The 24288-nt window shown below is 27.6% G+C and overlaps 1 protein-coding gene across 8 annotated transcripts in view; it reads left to right on the forward strand.

Moving 5' to 3' along the window:
- LOC136985563 (latrophilin Cirl-like) overlaps positions 1-24288 on the forward strand; it is a 121082-nt gene that overhangs the window by 92043 nt on the left and 4751 nt on the right. For 3 of the 8 annotated variants that reach the window (XM_067282870.1, XM_067282867.1, XM_067282871.1), the window contains exons 3-19: positions 3208-3403; positions 4450-4556; positions 5337-5636; positions 5719-5871; positions 6489-6592; positions 9574-9765; positions 11780-11963; positions 13882-14025; positions 16778-16974; positions 17928-17977; positions 18238-18349; positions 18648-18751; positions 19003-19393; positions 22304-22401; positions 22936-22974; positions 23275-23443; positions 23795-23944. In XM_067282870.1, the coding sequence (XP_067138971.1) occupies positions 3208-3403; positions 4450-4556; positions 5337-5636; positions 5719-5871; positions 6489-6592; positions 9574-9765; positions 11780-11963; positions 13882-14025; positions 16778-16974; positions 17928-17977; positions 18238-18349; positions 18648-18751; positions 19003-19393; positions 22304-22401; positions 22936-22974; positions 23275-23443; positions 23795-23944 (2690 nt within the window). Of the gene's footprint in view, positions 1-3207; positions 3404-4449; positions 4557-4915; positions 5023-5336; positions 5637-5718; positions 5872-6488; positions 6593-9573; positions 9766-11779; positions 11964-13881; positions 14026-16777; positions 16975-17927; positions 17978-18237; positions 18350-18647; positions 18752-19002; positions 19394-22303; positions 22402-22935; positions 22975-23274; positions 23444-23794; positions 23997-24288 lie in introns of those variants that run through there. The other 5 variants (XM_067282868.1, XM_067282875.1, XM_067282873.1 and 2 more) reach the window with 5 other exon arrangements.

Consider the following 24288-nt stretch of genomic DNA (forward strand, 5'->3'; position numbering starts at 1 on the left):
ATTCTACCGAATTTACTTTTTCGAGAAAGTAAATGAGAGAGGATTATTTAATCTCGTTTAAAAGCCTTGTAATATTACTTAATTTATATTTTCTTAATATACTATACTTCACATTACGAAAAAATTCAGTCTAAAAGCAATAAAAACTATATAAAGTCAAAGTTTGGGATGTATTTTTGAATGTTTAAGTGTTTCTTTAACATTTTTGAATTGCTAAAAATTGATTTCTACATACCTTCTTCTAGCTCTTGGATTTCAAAGCATTTTGTTGAAATCTAAAATTATCAATAGAGAATTTTTTTTTATAGGTTAAGCTTTAAAGGTTTGTAAAAGCAGACCACACCAACAGAAAAATAGATTCGGACTTATAATATAAAAAAAATTCTCAAACAAACGTGTGCCGACTGTCAAAAATTTGTACAATCGAAGAAGATTTTGTGCCATCCATCGAATTGAAAAGAAGATAAACACTTTTTGACAGAAGCGCCCTACTGTGTAAATAGAGGGAACAAGCGTGTCTTTTGTAACACAGAATTTTCCCAAACTTCTAAATGAGTCGGATGATACATTTCTAACAAAAGATTTCCTGAATGTGGTCGTTATCCTCCCAAAAATCTTGTTTGTTACAAACCACTATCTCTATTGCACAGTCGATATTTCTTCACTTAAAGAGAGAGTAAAGTAATAGTAGAACGAGAGATTTCTTGATACATAAGTGGGGATTTTTTTTTATTTTATATTCATAGCATGGATCATTACGCGCGCACTTTTCCTGAATATGGGCACTTCTAGGCACTCTTCCTTCTTAAAAATTATTAAGTAGAAAAAGTTAAAGTATAGTTACGAAAATGCAAAAGAAAGTCATACTTTTTCTTGCATAAAAAATTATTTTTTTATTATTTTAATACTACAAATGCATATTTTATATAACATAGATGCCGAATAAGCAAATTAACAGTTTATTAAACTAATACATTACGTTTTTTTTATTACTAAAATTTCTTTTGTGTTTTTAAATGTGATTATATTCAATTTTAGAAGATAAATTAGCAAATTAATGAGCGAGAAATAAATAATATAAAGCTACGAAATGGGAGATAATTCAATGGAGAAAATCAAAATATTTCATTATCTCTGTAAATGTGAATGCATTTTGTAAATGGTGCACTTCCATTTTCGGATACCTTTAAGCCAAATGTTATCATTTTAACATATGATGAGGATACAATATGTATAGCTATAGCTATAGATATGTGTAGATATATATATAATAAAGTTATCATAAGTGTGTATAGGCTTCTAAACGGAAACCATTAGATTTCCTTTCAGAAAGTAATCGTTTTAGTTTGGTATCATCTTTCATACTCTCCAATTGGGACACAAAATAATGATCTCAAAACGATAAGAAATATCCTACATTTAGTCATAGTTAAGTAGAAACGATGGAATACTTTTAACTTTTGTTTTGCTTTCGAAAATTTCCTGAGGGAATCAAGCTCTGAAACTTTTTAACAAACTTTAATATATTTTCAAAAATGTTGTTAAAAGTTTTAGAATTCGAGTTTAAATAAACTTGAAAGAAAAAATCGAATGTCTTTAGGATATTGTGGCACATAAAATTATTGCCATACATTATAAGCTTCTGGTTTAAATTATTTTTAAAAATTTATCGTTCTTTAATATTGAATAAATTCAATTATTTTAATATTTATAAAGTTGCTTTAACCTTTATATTTAAGTTAAAATTACCTTACATTTCCAATAGGGAGTTTTAAATTCATTACTTTTCTTCTATAATAGTTTTCTATTTATGATAATTTAATTCTTATTATTTTACCTTCTATGAAATTCTAATACAAAACTTATTTCCAACGTAATTATTTGCTTAGAATTTATGTTTTGATGCACTTGAAAGAAAAGAAGACTTAAAAAAAAAGTCCAGAATTTATTGTCGAAAAAAGTCTTGATGTGTTGTTTCAGTTCCGCTCGAAATTCAGTTGAAAAGACTTCAAAAATAAATTGATCTATGTTCTCTATGGGGACAGAAATATTACTTTTAAGTCTGAATACATGGTTACGGTATTCAACTGGACATCGCGTGACCTGGAGAAAGAACCCAAAATCTGATTTCTTCTTCCATGTTAGATGGGCGTTGCCACAGCCCTCTTATCGTGAAGAAATGAGATGATGAGGTATAGTACTTGGAAGACATCCCATGAGATGAGATCGTAATATTGCAAGAAGCTATGACAGTCAGCAGTAAAACCCGATAAGAAATTTTTATCTTGGTGCTATGTTGGTACCTCTTTCAATATTCTATCTCTCTCTCTCTCTCTTCTATCCCCCCCTTTTATTTTCTTATCGCTTCCGTTTCTGGTATTCTCAAGCCTCCTTTTTCACTCTCATCATACTTTTCCTAGGTGGTCTATAAATTTTCGCTTGGTCTCAACCTGATGCCTTGAATGCCACCTGGGACCCAATGGATAATGATTCCTCCACTTCTTCAGATGGCCGACATGTCTTTGGTAAATTATTACGATTTGTTATCTCTTACTCGGTTGGATGCGAGAACTCTTCTAATATGAAACTGTCACGGTTCTTTGCTTCTCTCCTCTGGGAATCACACGTCACTTGTTTATACTCATATTTTTTTTTCTTAGTTTTGTCGCATTTTCCTATTTTTAAATGCTTCTTAATATAAATTTTATTAAGATTATTAATGGCCAAAAAAGCAATGTAATTTCGTTAAAAGTGCAATCGAATTTGTTTGTTTTTAGTACTTGATGAATGGGTCACAAACGAAATTATTTCCATCCCAATATTAACTTAAATTTATGGAAAAAAATATAAAATTTATAGCTTTGTTGCATATTGCTTCGCCTTTTTGAGATATGAAATTGTTATATTATACTTTACTAGATTTTTTCCCCTACGTTCTCAATCACGTGACCAAGAAGCATTCAGGTGATTTTATTAAAAAGGGAAGGGAGGACTCCATTTTTATTGTTCTCGAATAAAAAATGAAAAATTGCCTAGATTATTCTTTCCTTTTTTTATATCAAAAATGCAATATGAGACCATACAAAATTATTCAAACAAAACTTTAAGACGTGGTTCAAATATTTTTTAACGAATTTAATCATGTTATTTATCTAGGTAACATTTCTAAAATGTTATTATTAATGAAGTTTCCTTTAAACTTTCTAGTGGAGAGACCAAAGTACAGAACAGCATACGCTTGCGAAGGTAGCGAACTTCACATTTCATGCGATGAAGGTCATTTAATACACCTTATCCGGGCTAATTATGGAAGGTTCAGTATAAGTATATGTAATGAACACGGATCGTTAGACTGGAGTGTCGACTGCACTTCTCATAGATCCTATTATGTCGTATACGAAAGGTAAGAGAGAAATTTTATGGCTTAGTAAATATATTTCTAGTAAAATAAATATTTATTTAAAGTTAAATTTTTTTACTTAAAACAAAATTTTAAAATGTAAAATTTATTATATCTTAATGTAATTTAATTAAATAATTTAATATATATATTACCTTAAAAATTTAGAAAGTTATTAATGCACCGAAAATGCACCAAGGAAAAAAATCCGACTTTAATTAATAACTTAAAAAATGTTTAATATTTTTTTCCCTGTGTTAAATTAATAATGGGAAATTCTTCATCTATGTTTACGTCTGTTTTAATTTTCTACTCGATTAAATAAATAAATAACAATTTTTCTCTTTTAAAATTTCACTTGTTAACATTTAACTATTTCAAAGTGATGCTGGAGATCGTTAATGTTATCTTTTACATAAAGTTTATTATAAAAGATGAGGATAAAAGAAACATAAAAATCTATTAACACTTAATGACTTTCATTTTAGAAGTGTTATACTTTAAAAGAAAGAGAAAATTCATTTATCACTAGTTTTATGACTTCAGTATTATTACTTAGGCATGGTAATTTTAAAATGTAATTTTAAGAAATTTTTTAAAAAATAATTAACTTTATTAATTAATTTTAATATTTTTCTGAGACGGTTATAAATTGCAAAATATTTCTCTGCAAAATGTTTTTTTAATGCTTCAGCTTGAAAATTTTTAGTTATTTTTGACACAAAAGCATGCTGTTTTTTAACTTCTCCCACCATAAAGTATTTACACACTACCAGATAAAGTAATTTATTTTACCAATCTCCTTTGCTTCACTCTGCAAATAAAATAACTTCTGCACTGAGAAAACTGTAATTTCCTTCTACTATCTTTATTTTTGGTCAAATTCTTCAGTTTGGGATCGATAATGCACAAGCCACACTGCAAAAGGGAATCAACCAGGATGCTCTGTGCTTGAATTCTTAAACTCTAACACCGTCACAGCTTTACCTCTTGACTAACTTTATCTCATTCGATCCAACTACGTATCATATACGTCGATTCTGTTCCAGATGTAGTCTCATGTCCAGTTGTACTATCGCCGTTACCAGCGAAACTTTCGGTGATCCTTGCCCGGGAACGTATAAGTACTTAGAAGTGCAATACAGGTGCATGCTAGGTTGGTTATTCTTTATGTATATGTTAGGTTAAGTAGCCATGTAAGAAAAAAAAGAAAGGGGAGTAATGGAAGTTAGCAGGAGAGACATTATAAAAAAGAAAATTTGATTTCCTCCTTTATCCTATGAGGATTCCTTCATCTAAATTCAAACCGATTTGTAAAGAAAAAATTTCCTGGAGTAAAATTGACTCTCGGAACTTTATTCCATCAGTAATTTGCATGCGTAAATACATTTCTTTGACCGACGCCATTTTCCCAATGATCGAAGATAAACAAGGGACATTTTTTCCTGCAACTTTCTATTTCGCCCTTTGTGTCAAAAGTCGACTGAGAGAGAATCATGTTCCAATCTATTAAAGCTGTAGTCTGAAAGGAAGTTGCACCTTACCAGCATCCAGTGCTGTTTTTAACGATCCATGTCCTGATACACGAAAGTACCTCGAAGTCCACTACTTTTGTATGCCAGGTATATGTCACATATCCATGTTTCTCTCTCTGCATGTATGTTTATTTATATTAGACCGACTCTGGAAAGATTTGTATACTTTACATCCAATATTTATATAGATTATATTTAATTTTATTTAGTATTAATAATTTTATTAAGAACATTTTTTGCATGTTAAATTTAATTACGTATTGCATGCTTTATTTATTTATAAATTATTTTTATTGTTGTTATTATTTTACAGTTATAGTGTATTTTCTTGCATGTTAAGCATGTTTAAAGTAAGGTAACCATTTAATATCTCTTTATAATGTATTGTATTATTATTGTAGATTCAACATCAACCACAACATCAACCACGATGATAACGACGACTACGTCGACCACAACAAGACCGCCAATCATCATCCCAGTGACCAAATATCAAAGGCCAACCTCAACATCATCTTCAGTCATATCTGATGGCGATTCTAGTCGCTTTAAGCCTACAAATACGTCTACAACCTTATCCCATCACGAATCTTCTTACATTATCACTGGATCAGAAAAAACTATTTCCTCGACTTCTCAAACACCCACTAAACTTCGTTCTTCGAGCACCGAATCCTTTAGGCCCTCTCAATTCGTTACAGGTAGGAAGAAAAAAAGAAAGAAAGAAATTTAATTCATAATCGTGGGAGAAAAAAATTTTTAATAACACTTTATCAATTGTAGAATCGTCAAATAGTGAAAGAACTCGAAGTCCCGATAGCACAAATGTTGATAAATTTAAAGGAATGTGCTCACCTGTACATTCGCGTACGTTGTTTTGGAATTGGACTAAAGCGGGTGAAGTTGCTGTACAAAGATGTCCAGGAGGTGCAATAGGTAAAGCTTACCTTTACAATTAAATTTAATTTATAAAATCATTAGTAATTTTAACGTGTGATATTTTAAATATTAACATTACCTTTTTAGCACGAATCCACGTAATTAATTATCGTCTAAACTTTACGTTTACTGATTAAAATTAGAAAAAATAAAATTTTATATCTAAAAGGATTTTTCATTGAAACATTACGCGTAAATTTAAATTTGTTTCTTTAATAATTTTAATTAGTTTGAAAAATTTCTAAACAATTTGCCAATTTTTTTCCATAATAAATTATTTTAAAAAATCGGTTCTATTATTTATTGCATAAGAAAAATTTCTCTCAAACTTGGAAAAAGTATTTTAATCTACATTATAAGGATGAAGGTGTATTTTTTTTTTTAATTGCTAAAAATGCTTCGGAAATCCATAAGCCATAATCTGAGTGTAAAAGAGATACGCTTATCTTATTCCAAAAAGTAACGTGTTCAACCTGCGATAACACCAGGAAGGAAAAAATAATTAGTGATTATAAAAGAACATTAATCTGGTTCATAGAGTGGTTTTTGATTACTTTGTATTCTCCACCGACTTAAAAAAATATTTATAAATGGATCGATATTTTCTGAATTAGGTGAAGCAAAGTGGAGTTGTTCGTACAGTGATGTGACATGGACTCCAGCATCTCCAGACTTAAGCCAATGCAGTTCTGTATGGGTAGATAATCTCAAAAATAGGGTAAGTTCTTTTAAATTTATTGAAATGCATCTTGACAGTGGATTTAGAATAATTTTCAAAAGTAGCATTTATTACTGAAGAAAAGCTCTTATAAGATATGAAAGACTTTTATGACTTAAAAAAGATTTCAAAAAAGAATTTATATAGGCCTATATTTATATAAAATAACATCTAGTTCTAATTCTTTTTTTGATATATGATACACATATAAAAATTATTTAAATGAAAATTGATGTAAATTTTTTTTTAATTTTTTGGTAAAGAATTAATTAAAATTTATATATTTTAAACTATACTAAATTTAAATATAGAATATATCGATAAATAGTTAGAAAAACCATCTTGAAAAAATAAAAATATGCAAATAAGCAAGCAGGAAAAACTGGAAGTATTGTATGTAGATTCATATAGATAAAGCAGAGTTTATAGAAACAATGAGTGAAAATTTATAAATTTTAATTTAGATTTAGATAATTTAAATATAAAATTTAAGTAAAAGTTATGTATATACAGCAGATAGGAATTAGATACATATCTAAATAGACAAAGACAGAATAATACATATTTATATATGAAAAATAATTGGAATTATAGACGAGATTTGTTTTAAAAAATCAGACTAATAGTAATATTTAAGTTAGATAATGCTGATAAATAAGTAGATATATAGGATTTTTTATAATATTTTAATGTACTAATTTTAAAAACAGAAGGTACAGATACCAAAAAAAAAACATTGAATTAATCTAATTTACTTTATTAAAATACTCAATTGATAACGTTTAATTAACCATTTTTATCATTAACCACTGTTTCTTGTGGAAAAAGAAAGGGGAAAAGAAAGAAGGAGCTGTTTTTATTTATCTTATTTCTTGTCTCATTAAATTCCTTTATCTCATTTATTCTGTTTACTTTTTTATCCGAAATTTGTTTTTTGTATATGACAACAAAAAACCCGTGTAAATTTATTCAAGTTAGGAGTTAAAAAAAACCTTAATATCACGTATCAGGTAACGTAATAATTTAATCTGGTTCGTCTCTCTCCACACTTTTCACGATCAAGATGCGTGCATATTTCGGGCGTTGCCATGCTCTTTAATTTGGCGGTATTTTGGGTGGTATACGTTATACCTAAATACTGCCAGACGAATATATATATGGATGTTTCTCCCGGATCCATTTGTCACTATAGAGACGACGGGACTGGTTGTGTCCGAAAGAAGTGAAAAACGACTACGTCATCCTGTGAAACGTCTTCGAAATTTTTTGTCATTAATATTCTTGCCTATCCTTAATGTGCCACAATATCTGGTACTCGGCTGCACTAAAAGTAATGGGTTGCTTTTTAATGGAAAAATCTTTCCTTGTTACCTTATAAGAATCTTTTTTTCTCCCCCCTTCAATTTATAAAATTTTTTAAAGTTTCGAATGGAAAAAAATATATAAATAAATGGAAGTTAAGGGTGGAGAATTCGATATAATGGTTTTATAAATATTTTAAAGGAATTAATTAAATTTTATTAATATTTTCTTATAAATGTAATGATTTTATATCGATTTAATCTTTCGGTTTAAAAGTATTTCTATCAATTCGTATTTTTTGGGGTGGAAAAAGTTCGGTTTTAAGCTTTAATCAATTTTAATTATGGTTAAAAATTTATGGATTGATTAATGAATTTTTAATTAGTTAGTGAAAATTCATTAAATAGCAAAAGCTTATAATAAATTAGATGTTAAAAATAGTAAAATTAAAATAAATTTTAAAGTAGATATTAAAGTTTTGCTCTGCTTCTTTAATATCTTGTTTACACGAAAATATACCTTTAAAAATTAAAAACAAAATAAGTGTCATTTTATAAGTTTATTATACATATATTTTTAAATTAAAATTAAAATTTAATTAATAAATTAAATTATATATCATTTTGATTAGTTCGGTTTATATTGGTTTAGGAGGTTATGTTAAGCTGTTTCAAATGGTTTTAGGTTAAGCACTATGGTGTTATGTTACGTTGTTAGATTAGAATATAATAGGGTTATGTGAAATTCGGTAATGCGAGGTTAATGTATGTCAGGTTAAGTAATGCGGATTATACGATAATTAGATTGTCTTAGGTTAAGGCAAAGGTCAGCAACCTTCTTGTCAGTCGATGCACTATCAGAAAGTGATATGATAGATTTACAGATTTTTAATACTAAATAGAACAATGTAGGAATGGTTTATTTAGTAATTAATAGGCAGAGCCTTGAGTGGGAGGAACTGGATATTTTTCAGAGGAATCACTACGGGCCCTAAGTTTTCTTAGGGCCTGTAGTGATTCCTATCTCTATAAAATAAATGCTATTTTTACTAACACAAAATAAAATCTTTACGACTGTTTTTATTAATAAAGAAACATTCTATGCATTTCATTTGTCCAATAAATGAATAAAATAAAGGCAAAAGGGCACCACACAAGCTCTCGACACCCCTGTTTACAAGTACACATTAGCGCTTCACAAGGATGGCTCATAGGAGAGAGCTATATCGAAACTTAGAAATGCTACATTAGTCATTTCTGTGGTTAGGTAAGAACAACAAATTCTACTGAAGACGAATGTGGCCTGCGGTTCATATATTATTAATTTAGATATGCAATACGTATACCAATACTTTGCATAACAACTCATAAGCATTAACAATAGGTTGTATTGTATTGTGTTAGACTAGCAACGTTGTATTAAATTGAGGAGTTCAAAACTAGTTACAACATCAATATTCTATTTCGTTTTTGTATATCCATATATAAATGTTAAATTTATATTGTATTAATATTGTATATCTATAAATATTAATAAATTTTACAAAAACTGTAATTCAAAATTGAATTTTTTCCGCTGAATAGATTTGTATAAACTTTAAAAAGTAAACAAGCTTCACATAATGTTCATTATTTAAAGATAATTTCAGGTTTATGTAATTAACATAATTTATATTTCAGATCGAAAGAGGAGATTCTGTAGTTAGTATTGCTGCAGAACTTGGAGTCATTACTCGTAATAAAGTACTTTACGGTGGAGACGTTAGCCAAACGGCGCAGATTATGCATAGATTAGTTGAAAAAATGGCTGATAAAGTGCAAGACGTTCCCGATGACAAACAACGTCATCAAGTACTTCAAGAATTGTTAGAGGTAATAATTTAATCAAAATTTTGACGTTGCTTAATTTGATATGTTATATCTCATCTCGAGTTAAATTTACTGATAAAAAATGTAATTTTTCAGATAATATTTTTGTTGTCTAGCCTTTCTGATAAGATATTTTCAGACTCATTTTCGAAAATTTTGTGGAAGAAGTTTTTGGAATTTTAATTTTTAAGTTAAAATTCCACATATATTTTCGCTTAAATAGATAATAATTATATGTTATAGCGTTTTTCTTATTTTATGTTTAGTTAAATTAAATACGTTATGGCAAATGGTAGAAGAAGCATTAATTTTCTATTAAATTTCCATTTTACTTATATTAAATATTCATTTTAACTTTTTAAAAGTATTTTGTTATACATTAAATTGCATAATATTAAATTCCATTAAAAATGCTAATTAGAAGAAAAGCATTTTTATAAGAGAGGAATGCGAGGTTTTTTATTTTTTAAGTAAGAAAAATCTCATAAATTTTACATAAACAGAAAGTGTTAAATTACCTATACGAATTCTGTAAAATACATTATTATCTGTTGCGGTATTTTTGTAAAAATTGTAGAAAATTAATTATTTTTTAAGATGCACAACCGTGTTAAAGTTATTAAGTTGACGTATCGTTATACATCGAGTATAATGTGTAGAATAATTGTTCAGTTGAATGCATCATTTAACTGCTTTTCGGATGTTTGACTTTAAACAGAAAATCGAGAATGCCAGGCGGAAAGTTAAAAAAGAAAAAAGAACAGCATCTTCAACATCATTAGTGAATGACGTGCTTAGAAAGTTGGTTTAGAAAGACAGTTTTCGGTGATTACAAGGCCGTCAACATTTCAGGGGTGATATTTTCGGAATAGTAGATACACCGTTTGACTTAGTACACTCCACTGTGCTTGCTGTATTTTTGTGAAAGTAGAGATATACTCACCCCTGCTAAACTAACCATAACCAAAGTCGGTATTTCGGTAAAAGCATTCCGCTCGTTGAAGCTTCATTAAAGATGTTTCTACCAGACAGGTTTTTAACAGATGTAATTCTTTATCTTTAAAAAAGAAAATGTCGGAACATTTATTTTCATCTTAACATAATGGAAATTTGAGAACTCTTCACGTTTTCTTACATTATTGATTTTTCTGTATCGATTCTATAGGTATTCTTTATGTATAATACATGTCAATTTGTCTATCCGAATAACAATATAAATAAATTAAAAGATGAGTGAATGATGAATTAACCAAATGATTTACCAATGCTATCAGTAGGATTTATTCTTTATCTTGGATAAAATAAAGATTTAATAAGCTTAATGAAAATACTGTATTAACACCCCTTTCATTTATTATTAAAAAATTTAATAATTTAATTATATAAGATTTTCAAACTGGAAAAGTTTCTGTATTTTAATGTTGCATTCATATTAATAATCAGTTAAATAACAAATTACTGGATAGTTAATAAATTCATTTTTTTATTTTTTATTTTAGTATTATTATGTTAATTTTGCAATTTAAAATTGCTGTTTCAAAAATTAATTAAATAAGAATTGTGAAATAGTTAATGAAAGACGGGGATGTTCCTTTGAATTAATTTGTATAAAGTCTTTCAGTTTATTATTATAAAAATAAAAACTCTCGAATCAATGTGTAAATGCAACATCTTTTGTTCTCTCTTCTGTCGTTAATAAAACAATCAGAGGTAATATACAGTACTCTTTCATATTTGAGTACAAAAGATGACAACTTGTAGAATTTCGGAGAAATGTTGACATTGATTACCTTTTCATTAATTAAAGATATTGAAAACTACTTCAAAATATTTAATTTAACATTGTTAAATGAAAACTGACACCTGTTTGTTACTACTACAATTTCCTTTTTTTACCTAAATTTTTGCATACAACTGTAGAAAAATTTAATTACATTATAATTTTATAAAATATTTTATCAGATATATCTTATAATTTAATAGAAATAATTACATATTTTAATTTTTTTTAATATAGTCTGTGACCGAAGTTAGTAGTAATCTTTTAGAAGAAGATCATAAAGAATCTTGGGGTGATTTATCTAGTGTAGAGCAAAAACACGTTGCCTCTATGATATTAGAAAATTTAGAGCAGAGTGGATGGATGTTAGCTACAGCTCACAAGTCCAGATATCATTTTAGGAGAGTTGAGGGTAACATATGTAAGTATTTTATTTCATTTAAGAACCGTTATACTGTTATTATTGCTTAGTTAGAGCTTGTAAACTTTTGGTTTGAAGGAAAAATTCTGTGTATTTTTTTTAATATAAAATAGCCATTAAAATTCGTTTTTAACGGTCGTTTTTATTAAAAAGGCTTTATCATAAAAAATTTTTCGAAAATTAAAAATAAATAAATAAATAAATAAAACCCCTACGAACTCTTCTAGGATTTATTTATAAATATTTACAGCATTTTAAAAAGGATCTTTTTCATTTTAAATAATAGCTATGAGTGATTTTTATTCCTTCATATTCGATTTTCCTATTAAAATGTACTATATGACAGTTTTATTATCAAACATTAGAATTTCGACTATCATTCAATGTATCCTTTTTAGTATAAGTCCAGATCGAGTTTTTATCCTTTAGGTTGATCCTTCTTGCAAGGAAATACCAAAATATGAGCTCCTTAGAGACTTCTATTGCTTGGAGGTATCAGAATGTAACTCCTTCAAATAAATCCTTTCTACTAAGAAGCAGGAGACATTCAGATCTGTCATATATATATTAAAATCGTGTAGTTAGTTTCCGAGAACATTTACTTACTTTGGCAAGATCTGACAGAAAATTATATTTTTCTTTTTTTTATTATTTTTTTTAATAAAAGAAGTCGATATATATTTTGTATATATGACATTACAAAATTTACTCCGATCACGTTTTCCTTTCATCGAGAATCTTTCAAAAGAAAAATTCTCATAAAAATTAAAGACCTTTCTTCAGATTTTTTCAGCTATAATATCTCGCATCAGTGAAAGTCGAGACGACTCGAAATGGCTAAAGAATCTCGAAAATCGCTAAAAAAAACTTTAATAAATCTGAGGATTAATGTCTTCTAAAGGTAGCAATATCCTTCTAAAAGAGGGCACAAGCTGTTAATTATAGAATATGCACACATTTTTAAAGCAGCTAAATGTCGAAAGATCATAAAAGAGCGATTAAATCTTCTTTTAATAACAACTCTAAAACGATTTAATTATTATTATTTTTTTTCTACTGAAATGAACGTTCTTTTACAGTAAATATTTCAGATTAATTTCATTCCACTAATTTTGCTTTAATTGATTAATATTAACGGATACGTTTAGATAATTAAAATTTACAAACCGAATCGATTATCCGTTTTAAAAAATTATTTATTGTGTATTTTAAATTAAAATTCTTAATTCTTCGTATCTAAATTAAGGAGGGAAGTTATTGTATAAACGCTTTCACTCATATGGTGAAAGATCCATTTCGGAGAGGCACATTTCTCTCTAATATTTTATAACTATAATATATTTCGTGTGTAAGAACTTCAAAACAAGTTCATGCTGCATATAAAATATTAAGCTATATACAGAAATTTTTGGAAGCTTTTAGAGTACCTATAAAGCTTTAAACTTTTATATCGGAGCTTTCATCGTTGATGAAATAATAAAAGAAATAAAAAAATAAATAAAAAATATTTTTGATCAGTTGACAACCTTCCATATATATCTAAGAATTGCATCCTTTAAACATTATTCCGATAAGGAATAAATTTTTTCTTTTTCTACACGATATACTTATCATAGATAATATATTAAATATATATATAAGCCTATATATATATTATCAAATGTATAAAAATGAAAAAGAAATTAGGAATTTTTATTGGATTTCTGTCATTAAAATTGATTAATTACTTTAACGGGTTAAATGACAAAAGTATTTTCCCCTCTGTGCATTATTATAAGTTATATGTAACACGTTTTGTCCATTAGAACTTTTCGGTGTATTTCAAATTTTCTCTTTCAAATCAAATTTGCTCTTACTTTGTAATGAATGCTATTGATTGAAATGTCAAATTTATCTGAATATTCATTTACTTGAATAGTGGTATCCGTAAGACTAGTAGAAGCTTGGGCTGTGTCGGAAGTTAGCTTTCCTTCACCAGAAGATGTGTATGGTACAAGTTGGTCATCCGTACAAGATTCATTAGTTCTACCGACTCAATCATTATTAGGCAGTGCAACTAATGGTAAGTGTCTTAGGAAGTCCAATTACCGATTACATATTTACGTTAGCTGTAATTACTTAATTTGATATTTTGTACAGTTATTTAAAAATATAATTTGCTTATTAATATTTTTAAAGTACGGTCACACCTCTAAATCAGGACATTAAAAAAATGTTTGCTGTTTGTTATTTTGTAGGCATTTCTTTTGAAATGCGTACAAAAAAATGGCCACCATTTAAAGGTACAGGTTCGACTGTATATCTTAAAATATACTTTTATTAATTTACGAGAATTTATTTAAAAATTTTTTTCGTTATATATATTCTATTTTTCAAGTCTTGTTAGCGCCTAATCCAACCAAACGTCATTTTTATAAATTTTTTATTGAGGAAAAAATATCCCGAAAAAGCATGATTACCTTCAATCATCATTTACCTTATTTTCTCCAATAAAAAGTCGTACGTAGTTGCCTCTACACTAATAAGAGTAGATGTGCCTTTCCAACTATCTTTTTTGGAAAAAGTAACTTTAAAAATAAAAGATAATTCTAGTAATGCACAATTTACCAAAACTGAAATTCATTATTCTCAATGAAAGTTTATCTCGTTGATTAAAGTAATCGAAAGTTTTTTTATTATTGCTATTTTAATAAAATAAATATTTTAATTCAATATAAATCACTTCTGCTATTAATATTAATAAAATTTGCTGATGATTTTCTTAATTTTGAAACTTTACCTGTAATATTTCGCTTTTATCATCAGACCATCCAACTTCAGTTACGAGTTGCATTTCCTAAATATCATATCTTACTCTACTTATCTATTGAAAGGAATTCATTAAATCTGAAATTTTTTAGATAAAAGACTGGAAACTGAGTCCCTCTAACAATTTCAAGTATAATGCTCTAATACGAGCGGGTATGATAAAAATAAAAAATAATCCCGATAAGAATGATGGATGTATATCATGTAAAATCCGTACATTTCTGTGTAGAAAAGAAATTCTTTGCACAGACAACAAAATAAAAAGAAAATATATTTACAATATATGCCATAAACTATAGGAATGAATCTAGGTTGTGTTTTTCCTTAGACTACTTGAGTTACAATCACTTAGCGAATTACAGAGTCGACCGACCAACAAACAGCGCTTCCTAGATGATGGATTATGCTTCATCCGTCAAGCTTAAGAGAGGTTTTGTGTCTCTTATGTGATTTTTTTCTCCCTTTTGCAATTTCTCTACTCGCATTTTATTAGTGCATATCGTGAGAAAAATGTTCAATGATCCGAATAAGTTTATAAATGTCAGAGAAGAAGTCCATTATTGGAGATGTCGGTAAAGAATATCAATAATCCATAGTAGTGTCTCAGCCAATGTTCGATGGATGTTACTTCATTGATTTGACCCACCTGCGATAAATCACGAAGCAGAGAGAATTCTATTAAGTATAGCTTTTTCCTAATTACACTCATTCACGGTGAATAAAGTAAAGGAAATCGAACGGATATCATTTCTCCATCCCTACCATAAAAACTGGTGATGAAGTATATCTTTTACTTCCCAAATATACATATATATATATGTGTGTGTTTTTTACTTCATCACTCGGCAGTAAATATTAACTTTATTTTCATATCTTATCGGAGAATTCAATTTTTCAAACAATTTGGCAAAAGCTTCTAAAACTGATATCGAATTTTTGTAGATAAAAATATTGTTTTAAAAAAGTTTATTTCTCATCAATAATTAAAAATAATATTTGTTATTCCCTTTTTTTTATGTTCTGATCGATAAAATTTTGGCAAAGATTAGAAGGGACGATAAAAATGAATGCAATGTAAAAAGTATTATAGCTCTAGAAATGTTCAACTTACAATTACTAGAATTTGTGAATAATTTAATCTTTAAATAGCACACTAATTAACTTGCTTCTGAATTATTAAAAATAATCTGTAATAACTACGTTGTAAGAACTATTACAAAGATTTAAATGATGATTCATAATTTAGATTAATAGTATTTATGCAAAAATTGTGTTAAAAATTATACATTTATTAACTTAAATACTAATATAATGATGAAAAACGCAGAAAATTATATAAAAGTTATTATTTTTTTAATTCAAATGGTATTTTTTCCCCTTTGTTTGTAAAAGAATTACTTTTTGTGTGACGTAATCTGTTCAAGCATTCTTTAAATACAATGAATAAAGATATACGTCAATTTTCGTGACTTATCATAAATTTCTTTTAAAGTCATCTGCAACTCTCGAATGATACAAAAGAAAATTAAGAGGAAAAATATTAGTTTTTTATTCTTTCGTTTTCATGGAATGATTTTATTATTTTCTCGGATTGCCTGTAATTAATCATTTTTACATAAACAAATCCTTTAAAAAATTGTTTTATACGTATATAGACTATAATTTAAGCCTATATATATTATATGGATGAGCACATTGCTTAAAGTTTGATAAATAAAATTTGATATCACTTTGGTATTTTATTTTAGTTTTTTTTGGAAATTTTTGACATTAAGCAGGTGGCAGAAATTTTGATGAGAAACAGGTGACAGGATTATCTCTTGTTAGGACTTAGCTTATGTAAGAATTATAGACAAGTCATAAATCATTTTATGTTTCAAAAAACACATAAATTATATGATAAATGTGCTTTGGTATACTATGAATATTTTCGTAAAGTGTAAGTTACATATTGATATAGTGGATAGTTTATTAATATAGATTTCATTTTGTTTTTTTTTTGATAGGAGTCGTAAAAGTGGTATTTTTAGCATATAATAGAGTCGAAGATTTTATGAACCATGACAATCTTGGCGAAATAACATCTGATTCGGACAGTAATATTACACGGATAATCAATTCACGTGTAATAGCAGCTACACTCGGAAGTTATCATATGGTGAAACTTGCTGAATCCGTCACCATTTACTTTAAACACATTCAGGTAACTTTTTTTTATATATTTAATTCTATTGGATTATTTTAAACGGCCATTTTGATATTTGAAGACTTCGTGATCCAGTTGAAGCTATTATTATGGTATAGATTTCAATTTGTAGAGAGAGTTCTACTCCATAAATTTTCAATTAAAAAAAAAGGTTAAATATTATAACTTGGCTCAAACATAAAAAAATTTCTTCATTGTATATTAGTTAATTATAGACTGTAAATCCTTTCCGTTCGAAGTGTTATGCCTATTTTATGAGTTAATTTATTATGCAAGAAGTTTTGCATAATGATGTGGTATCATAACTATGATTATTTTTAAGAGCGGCATTTTTTAAAAAATACTTTACACCGTGTTAAGTTTAAATTAGTGGTTTAGTCTACAAATAATTAAATATCTGTATTGAAAAAATTAAAAATAAATTATTTCGTAAATTGGAATTGAAATATCATCGAAATTTTATTGATGATGCGATATATATGATTTTGTAAACCAATAATAAAATGGTGGCTGATGTATGGGATATAAATTTATAGGAAAGTTATGATATAATAATTCATTTATCTTTATCTAATGGTAATGAAAGGGGGGGTAGAATATCTGCTTTCAGTATCTTCTAAATAGACCATATGATAAACGATCATTACTGACTGGATATAGTCTGTCACTAAAGAGACAATATCAGTTTTCAACAGATCTTTATGCCTCTCTTGATATCTTCTTTAAGTCTTTTCCTTTGAAATCATAGACAATAAGAATTGTCTATCATTGCGAACGATCGATGTCCTGAGTAAAGAGAAAACGTTAGTTATTGACTAAAATGGCCAGTAGTTCCGAAAGACATTTGTTGAGATGTCAAAAATGGGAAGTCATATAAAACCTTTAAAAAAGAAGAAGAAAAAATATTTGATATGTAATATAACCATTTATTTTTATATTCCTTCCCGTAGGAAGAAAATGTTACGAATCCACAATGCGTCTTTTGGGATTTAGATACCAGGTAATTATCCTGTTTTATCTTGTGAACATCTTCGATAATTTAAAGAACCTTAATCGCTTTCTTTGGAATTTTATATCATTAAAAGTATCATTCTCAAGTGACTCTTTATAAAATTAAGAACTTTAAACAGTTAGGCGTAAGGAGATTTTAAATGATTTTTAAATGACGTGGATAATTAAAATTAAAATGTATTTTTTATATATGTATAGTAAATCAATATATTTTCGCTGTTTAAACCTCTGTAATTTGTATTTTAATAGAGAGTGGTCACCCGAAGGATGTTGGGTGAAAAGTTATAATTTTACTCATACAGTTTGTGCCTGTGACCATCTCACAAATTTTGCTCTAATGATGGACGTTAGTGCAACTAAGGTAATAAAAATTATTATAAAATTAAATATTTATATATTTAATATTTTAATTTTTAATAATTATCAAAAGTATTAAAATAATTCCGCGAAATTAAAGAACAATTAACAATCGTGTGTCGATACTAGTCCTATATGTTTTACTAAGGTTTAATAATTATGGTACGCCTTAATGGCTATTAGGTAGAAAGGAAAAGCAATTAGCAGAAAAGTAATTAGTGGAAGTAATTACTTATATAAAGTGTTAGTTCTCTCTTCTAAGCTGTAATTTTTTTCTTTCTTTTTTTATTTTTATTTTGTAGATTAACCACGGTGAGAACATCATGTTGAAGATTTTTACATACATTGGATGTTCCGTCTCTATGTTGTTTCTAATCTTAACTCTCATCTTCTTGCAAATGGTCAAGTAAGTATATAGTTAATTCTTCCGGTAATCCTTCTAAGTGACAGATTTGTTTGAGTTTAAGTAGGAAATGATGGGGATCAAATACACCACTGGGAGGTCTTGAAGGACATTGTCTTTTAAGTGGGACCACCTAGCAATTACATCAATTTTATTTGATACTTATCTTCTTAATTGCCTTTTTTTTCCCTTTAATAATCAAAACTCTTTCTTTTGTAAAGTATTTAGAACTATTTTTTTTCTTATTATCTTAGGAATTTGAAGAACGATCACATCACCATCAGGAAGAATTTTTGCATATGCATTTTTATAGTAGAGGCTGTACTTATAGGTGGAATTGACCAAATGCATTTTAAAATCTTATGCTCCGTCCTAGCAGGATTAGTACATTATTTTCTATTAGCATCATTCGTATGGACTTTCTTAGACAGTTTTCAATTGCACATAACGTTGGTGAATCTATACGAGACAAATAAATCACGGATGAAATGGTACTATCTAGCCGGATATGGCCTACCTTTATTGGTTGTAGTTATATCAGTAATAGTTGATCCATCCAGTTACGGAACTGAATCATATTGTTCCTTGGATATTACCAATTTCTTCGTATTTAGTTTTGTAGGACCTGCAATAGCTTGCGTGCTGGTAAGTGCATTTATTATTTTTAAGTATTTTTTGCGTGTTTAAATTTCTGAAAATATTTCTATCCTTATGTTTATGATAAAAACTAATTTTGGAGGTATATAATTTTTAAAAAAATGCAATATAAAACATTTCTGAAGACGTTTTTGGATATGTATAACCTTTGACTTCAAAGGATACTCGAAGAAAGAAAGACTTGTATGCTTGTGTGGACATAGATTCCATGCATGAATGCAGTGGTGGATTAAGACCAAGTCATATAAAAAATTTTATTTTGTGTGTTGTTTTATGCCATTAAGTTCATTCATACACTATAAAAACACGGAACTTATGAAAAGATAATTTTCTTATAAATACGAATGTTTAGTCCTTAAGAAGATATTTACATTTTTATTTTTCTGTCAGTTTTTTGAAATGTAAATACTGTTTAAAAATTAGCGTTTAAAGCGAATCTGATAGAATTTTTTCTGTATGATAAATGAGATGAGAAAATAAGACACACTGACAGCGTTTTGGCATAAGTAAGTAATCATTCTCACTTTGAGAAATGGTAGGGGGGTTTCTGAATGCTAAATATAGCGAATTGAACGCGTGTCAGTAAATTATGACTTTGGTATTAAGTTAAGAAAACTGTTTTCAGTTCACACGCAGATGTTTGCTGTTTGTCACGTCGAAATTTAATTTTAAAATATAATATTCTTTTCATAAAAGAACGTTAATTTATACGAAAATTTCCAAAACAACTTATTTTCTATGGCTAAAAAGTAAATATGTATTAAAATTGATCTACTCAATCTCTCAACTAACTTTAAATATTCCGGTAAAACTATTGTGTTACCAGAATTTTTAATTATTTTGTATAGGAAGTACGCTTCTTGAGTTTTATTCTTACTTTTTCTACCTTACAGTACGTTTTTAGATCATTTATGAAAGACAAAATTCGTAAAATATATGAAAATTCGGCTCCTTTAATCTATCAGCGAAACTATTAAAATAATAGCCTAATTATTTTTGTACGGAATATATTATTATTGGCACGCACAATTGCATTAAATTCTAGAATGGCAAGAGACATTTTTGTCTGTCGTTGTGAACATGTCTTACTAGTTAATGACTCGTTCGAATGAAATTATTCATTTCGAAGAGAAGACAATGAAACAACGACGACACTCCCCTTTCTCCCTCATTGTTATCCTGTAGAATTCAAGGTGACAGTTTCCTCTTTATTTTTTTTTATTACAGCTGCAATAGATTCCTGGAATATACCTTTAGACAATGACATCCGTGCTTTGTTTTTCTTTTTTATTTTTTTCTTATACGAATTAAAATTAAATGAATAATAATTGCTGCACGAAGAAGTGTGTGGACACAGTGTGGGCTCGTACAATCTATGCATTTTTTAAATAATTAATACAATAGTCTTGAAAAATCTATCAATGAATGATGACTCTATTAAAAACCATAGTTATTATCAAAGGAATAATAGTTATGGTTAAGTTGTTTTTAACGTAGTTTTCTTTCTTTTTAACGCTATATAGATTACGTTATTCTGAAGTTGCATTAAGATTATGTGATAAACAATCTACAAGTCAATAAATCGATAAAGGATTTTAGGACATTTCTTGCGAGATAAAGAAAATCGTGATTTTTAAGAGAATTTTATCAGTTTCCTTTCGGTTCAAATAAGAAAATTGTTTGAATTTTCAGAAAATTTGCCATTTATTACCACTAACTTTCTTACAAGTATATTGCGTGAGAGCAAAAACCAAGTCATTTTTGTAAGAGTTTAGTTTAAATAACTAGATATAGTCTTCAAGCTCTTCTATAAGAAAACTTTCGTATGTAATTTCATTGTAGTAGAATAAAGTCGGCATTAAATTTATATGCAAGTTTATTACACACTATTATTTCTTGAGGCTCATCTGAACTAAAAACTTTGAAAGCTAGTAAAAGCATGAGTGTTAATGTATAATAATAGCTTCCCCCCAAAAAAACATTAAAATTTACATAAAATATTTTTCAATAGCTGAACATTAGTAATAATTAAATATTGTACTAACTTATCTCATTCAAAATAGAGAAATACTGATATTTAACCACTGGAATATGTCTTTTAAAACTGAAAATTATTAATTTATGACTTTAAAAGTTTATTTTTCTTAAGCTATAAACATTAATTTAATCAAATTATTTCCATATATTAACTTTGGATCTTTAGAACATCGTTCAATTTTATTTCTTTCAAGATTAATATGAACAAATTTCTTATTATTCTACGAATAACTTAATATAGTATTATTATTATTTAAAAATTCAGAACATTAAGTTAATTAAAAGTTTTTAAAATGTAACAGATTTTCAATTATTTAATTTTAAATTAGTTCATTAATAAACAAAGTAAATATAATAATTAAATTATGAGTTGATAATAATCATTTAATTAAACAAGTATCTAAAAGTTTGATTTTTGGGCTTTACTTTAATCATTAAAACCATGTAAGTTGGCCTTTCTAGCCAGAATATAACTGAAGAAATCTGGCTTTTCGATATTTGGTTACCAAGATTCAGGCTTGGTTTATATTATAGATCTATAAATAAAATACTTAAATAAATAAATTGGATTAGATTTTGAGTTAGGCTTTACAAATCTATAATGTACAGAATAATCTATTATTTTTCATAAACATTATCTTAAAAGTTTTTTTTTGCCCGGTGTTTTAGGGGAAGTTAATGATATTTCAGCTGTGTAGTGTTGTTAAACAAGTAGAATTTCAGCTGTGTAGTATTGTTAAATAAGTAGAATTTCAGCTGTCTGAGTTCAATAAACGCATAGGAAATAAAAAAATATATATATCTTTAAAAAAAAGCAAATCACGTCTTACAATTAATAAAATTTGCATGTTTTCAAAACAGGTCACGCTCTTTTTCTTAATTCTGACAATGGGAAAAGTGCGATTTCAAACTAATTCTGCCAACTCTAAGAACAAACAGACCAAGATAACAAGTGCCAAGTAAGTACAAAATTATCCTCACTAGTATGTTGGAAAACTAGGAAGAAACAATACTTTAATTTCCGGTGGTGCAGGGAGGAACTGAACTACTTCCTGTGTAAGCGCGATAATAGAATTTCATTATAAAACTAAAAAAAAAATATATATATATATATGTATGTATATATACAAATAAATAAAAATAATTCTCATTTGTAACTTTTCAAAAAAATTATAATTAATTTATTAATATTTTTTGTCTTAGATTTTAATTTTTAAATGTAAAAAATTAAAGTAGAAAAAGCGATGAAGTTGTAAAAACTAATAATAATAATAGAATATCTGTGTTAAAATTCCTAATTTAAATATCATTTATTTTAATTTTAATAAAAAAATATATATATTTGCTTTGCTGTTATTAATTTTCATTCACTTTCTCTTTCTCTCGTAATGAGTTATTGTTAATTAATGTTTTTTACATATCTAAGCTTCTTAATCCTGTATTAATGATACTTTTTTTAAATTTCTTTTCTTATCTGCGCTTGGATAATGAAGTGACGAAGATGCCTTGTTACATGTCAAATGTCACATCATGTAAGAACTTACAAAACTAATTTTTTTCTATTGCTTTCCAACTAAATTGTTCGTGTTTGGTGGAAATTCCTTGTATTCTACAGTTTAAAAAAATATATATTTAAAAAAAATAATTAAATTTCTTGCTTAATTCATTTATTTATTTTTTAATGCAAATACTAATGTTCTTTTTAATTCTAATTAAATTTGATATTTACATTACTTTCGCCAAAACTTAAGTAACTTGCTATTGAATATTAATGAAATTCTGGAAACGAATGACTACATATAATTATTTACTTAATAATTTTTTAATTATAGGTTACAAAGTAGATGTGGAGTCGTTTTACTCATCATATTAGTAGCCAATTGGACGATTTACTTGTTACATTTGTATCAAGGAACAGCTGTTATGGCTTATGTGTTCACAGCCTTAAATTGTTTACAAGGAATTATTTTCTTTATCTTCTTCATCATTAAAGACGAGCAGGTGAGGATATTTTTCATTTATAAAACACATTTTTATTTAAAAAAAATTAAAATAGATGTAAAAATCGTACAAAACTTAAATACCCTTTTTCATAATTCGAATGGAAATCACATTTCAAAAACTTTATTTAAACTGAAATAGTCGATTTTTTTGGAGGGGGTTAAAACTTCAATTTTTCGAAATATTCCTTAATAAAACTATTAAGGAAACTCGCGATTTATGTATTTTCCCAGTAGTATTTACGTAACGCGGATCGTATTGTAACTCAGGACGGGTTGGATCTATAAATTGATTATATTAACCGTGGCATCGATCCCAGTAACTAAAGCACCTGCCTTGCTTTCCCTTTAGGTACGTAGATCTATACAAAAATCCATGTGGAGAAATGAAAGAATATCCGGATTTCTGAGGCGTGGAAAAGCTAGAGGTAGAGGAAGCGAACATTGTCCTCGTCCAAATGGTATCGTCACTGTGACATCAAACACTCCAGGCCAGTACAGTGTGGGTAACTCATGTCTTCCCACTCCCAGTACTGTTACTTCTCTGTCACCAGGTACTGCACCCACTTGGTTTTGATTTTTTTTCTTTAATTATCCACTTTTTGCTTAATTTTTTTTGTTCTTTTCTTAAAAAAACCAAGTGAACTAATCACGGAATGTGGCACATAAGCATGAACCCCATTATATATATATATTCTGTTGTTTTTGGCCTTAATAATAGCACTTCTGTTTTATTTAGCTTCTTATTTATTAATAAACCAAAATGTATTAAATTCAATTATAATTATATCTTTAAATATGACACATTAGTAAAATTAATTTGCTTAATCCTATATTTTATACTAA

The sequence above is a fragment of the Centruroides vittatus genome, unplaced genomic scaffold (assembly GCF_030686945.1).
Source record: "Centruroides vittatus isolate TY-2023 unplaced genomic scaffold, ASM3068694v2 contig_971, whole genome shotgun sequence".
Classification (NCBI taxonomy): Eukaryota; Metazoa; Arthropoda; class Arachnida; order Scorpiones; family Buthidae; genus Centruroides; species Centruroides vittatus.